The sequence below is a fragment of the Micropterus dolomieu genome, unplaced genomic scaffold, assembly GCF_021292245.1.
Source record: "Micropterus dolomieu isolate WLL.071019.BEF.003 ecotype Adirondacks unplaced genomic scaffold, ASM2129224v1 contig_13296, whole genome shotgun sequence".
NCBI classification, from domain to species: Eukaryota; Metazoa; Chordata; class Actinopteri; order Centrarchiformes; family Centrarchidae; genus Micropterus; species Micropterus dolomieu.
Window position 1 is genome coordinate 1 of NW_025742282.1, and position 3,553 is coordinate 3,553.

General features: G+C 48.6%; 1 protein-coding gene across 1 annotated transcript in view; it reads left to right on the forward strand.

Moving 5' to 3' along the window:
• Nucleotides 1-376: 376 nt before the first annotated feature.
• The window catches only part of LOC123966372, a gene marked incomplete at its 5' end in the record, with an annotated part of 10,943 nt that continues 7,766 nt past the window's right edge, over nt 377-3,553 (forward strand). The window contains 2 exons of the mRNA XM_046042550.1: nt 377-590; nt 2,318-2,488. Coding sequence (XP_045898506.1) covers nt 377-590; nt 2,318-2,488 — 385 coding nt within the window. The remainder of the gene's footprint in view (nt 591-2,317; nt 2,489-3,553) is intronic.

Below are 3,553 nucleotides of genomic sequence, written 5' to 3' on the forward strand. Positions count from 1 at the left end.
AATGGCAGACGAGCAGAGAGAAAATGGTCAACAATAAGCTTCAGTTTAGCTGGAAATGTACAGTGCAAGTTACAGTGACTAATGAATAGAGACTGCAGTTCCTCAACATTAAAGCGGAACTACCCCGACCGCTCGCAATCAGCGTGCACAAACACATAGATGATTTGATTATCAGTCGACTATAGGCAAGACATGGCAATTCTGATTCGACTATGTAAATCCATAGTCATGGACAGCCCTAGCTATCGCTATTGGGTTAGAGGCGAAAACAGGATGAGTCAGCGCCTCACTGGGCACATAAGGTACCACCAACATAATAAGCTACTAGGGCACAGACAAAGACTATGCGCTGCAACTGTTCCAACTGCGCATATAGCAGGGCCAGCAGGAGCAGGACCAACAGGAGCAGGACCAGCAGGAGCAGGGCCAGCAGGAGCAGGACCAGCAGGAGCAGGGCCAGCAGGAGCAGGGCCAGCAGGAGCAGCGGACACTCCCCCCACCGTCCGGTTGGGAGGAGACACTCAGGACAATCACTCAGCCAGAATACTCAGTACTGAGCGAGTCAACGAAAAACGGGAGACATTCCGCAGGTAGAAACGGATGAATGAGCACGAGGAAGACCAGGCAGCCGTCGTGCAGATATCGTCCACCATCATCCCAACATGCAACGCCACAGAGGAAGAGACACCTCTCGTGGAGTGTGCGCCGATAAAGTCTGGGGGAGATTCACCGGCTGACACACAGGCCTGTGAAATAGCCTCGCACAGCCAGTGAGACAGACGCTGCACTGACAGGGGGAGCCCCTTGCACTGCTCCCTATAGTGCACAAACAGGCGCTGCGAGAGCCGCAAGCCGACACAAGGCAGAGGAGGTGGGACGCAGCTTCTTCCTCTGACCTATGGGAAGGAGGGAAGAAGCCCAAGAGGGTAACCACTCTCGACCTGAGAGAGAGAGAGAGAGATTCATAGTGCATACAGCTAACATCAGACCAACAACCAGACAGCTGCTTTACCAACACAAACATCTCCAGAGTGCTGTAAAACTTATACTGAGGTGCAGCTCGCCGACACCCAGAGATTCAGCTCTGTTTTACTATCTCATTGTTTGTTAAGAAATCCAATACTAGCAGGCACAAATGACCTGCGGGTCCGGTTGGTTCGGAAGAATGGCACCCTATACCGTCTGCCTGATGGTAGCGGATGTGATACATTTCTAATAATCACCTGCCCCTTCCTCACCAATCGGGACTCGCAGGTCGTCGTCATGCTAGTTTGATTGATGCAGTTGATTTTGATTATTCACTGACAATGTGAAATACCAGGCAATGGAACAAAAAGTTAATATGCTTTCCACAAAGGAGCGATAGAGAAGACCAATATATCTCTGTTACGGCCCGTGTGTGTGTGTCTGCCCAGGTGTACTGCTGCTTGTCTGTCCTCTGCAGGTCCTGCCCTTCCCCCCTCTGCATGTTGCAGTCAGGAGGCTAGTGTGCACACCTGTTCCCAGTTTGCAATCAGCGGGAGCGCAGGAGCTGGTATAAGGGGCAGAGAGCAGGCAGGCTGAGTGTGGAGAGTAGATCTACTGTACGTAGACAGACGGCTTACCAGAGCTGGGTGACACTGCAGTGGCGTTTGTGGAGTCCTTGCAGTGGTGTGGATCAAGTCCGAACCTCATGTTGGGGTTTACTCCCTCAGTGGAGGGAGGGTGGCATCTATTATTGTATTAATTTCTCCTTTGTGGCATTTGTCTTCCTGTGAGCTGCCTTTTAGTTTGCTGGCGTGTTGTCTCAACTGCATCCTGAACTGGGCTCTTCCTCTTTGTTTTTGGGAAGTTGTTTTTGTTATACCTTGGTTACTTAATATTCTAAATAAAACGCCAAACTATACTGATAAATCCGAAACCTGGGTGGGGAGCGAGTTCGCTGTCGGAGGTAGGCTTTCGGGGCCCTGGCCGCCGAAGTTTCGGCTTTAAAGTCGCCTCGAGCCCGGCAAGCCGCAGAAGACCGCTCAGGCTAAGCTTTGGGTAGGCAGGCGCTGGGGAAGTAGTGGTTCTTTTGAAGAAGCTGGTGTGTGACTGTGCTGTTGTGTAGCCTACGCGGTTGTTGTTGTGTTTTTTTGTTGGGTGTCTGCGTACACTTGTTGGTTGTTGCGCTGTTGTTTGGTGTTATTGCTTCCGATTGTGTTAGCCATGTAGCTATTGCGTCGAGGATGGCTGTGTTTTAGTTTAGAAGAGCAAATCCTACGCTAGAGCAGCTGGATGGATGTAAGAAAGCTGATCTATTTGCTATCACTAAACATTATGGTTTTTCTGTGTCTAGTTCTCTGGTTAAAGCAGAGGTATTATCCATTGTCCGTGGAGTCCTCCCCTACCTCTAGAGAGGACGCGCGGGTGAAGGTTCGTTTGGCTCGGCTCCATTTGGAGCGGGAGGAGCGCGAGCGCGAACACCAGCTCAGGAGGGAGTTGGAGGTGGAAGCCGCCATTAGAATGCGTGAGTTTGAGTTACAGTGTCATCAGGATCTGATGCTACTAGTAATTTTGATGTAAGTAAACATTTCTCTGGTCCCTGTCTTCCATGAAACCGATATTGAGACCTATTTCACTGCTTTTGAGCGCATTGCTGTTGCCCTGAGGTGGCCAAAAGACGTGTGGGCCATCCTGTTACAGTGTAAACTGTCAGGGAAAGCTCAGGAGGCTTGCTCATCACTGTCTGTGCAAGACAGCCTCTCCTATGAAAAAGTTAAGCGCGCCATCCTGCTGGTGTATGAGCTGGTGCCGGAGGCGTACAGGCAATGTTTCAGGGCTCTCACGAAAGGTGTAGGCCAGACTTGCATTGATTTTTTTTTTTTTTTTTTTTGCCCGAGAACAATGGATTCTCTTTGTGCTGCATGCAAGGCTGATTTCTCATCAGTTCGCGAGTTGATGCTGTTAGAGGCCTTCAAGAACTGTGTGCCTGAAAACATTGTTGTTTATCTCAACAAACAGAAGGTAACCACACTGCAGCAGGCTGCCATGCTTGCTGATGAGTTCGCTTTTACACACAAGAACATTTCTATCAGGCATTACTGTTCTTCCTATGATGACGCTGTAACGAAGCCTAGTAACACTCAGAGACCTCGTGTTGGCTCAGGGGTGGACAGACGTTGTTTCTTTTGTCACAAGCCTGATCACCTTATCGCAGACGAAACAAAAGGTCCAGCCACCAGTAGCTCCACTATCTGAAGGAATAATGTTATGGAATTTTAATACAGATGCTATTTATGACAGTTTAGCACCAATTATTGTTCCTATGTACTTATAATCATCTACCATTTCAATACTCTCTCCATCCATAGTAAGTGGTTGGTGGGTGTTGTTAACACTTCTGAAGTCAAAAATGATTTCTTTAGTTTTCTTGGTGTTTAACAGAAGAAAACTTTCCCTACACCAATCCACAAAGTGCTCAACCCACTGCCGGTAGTTGGTTTCCTTGTCGTCTTTAATCAAACCAACAATTGCTGTATCGTCAGCAAATTTAATAGTAACATGCTCAGGAGTGTTGTTTCTACATTCATTT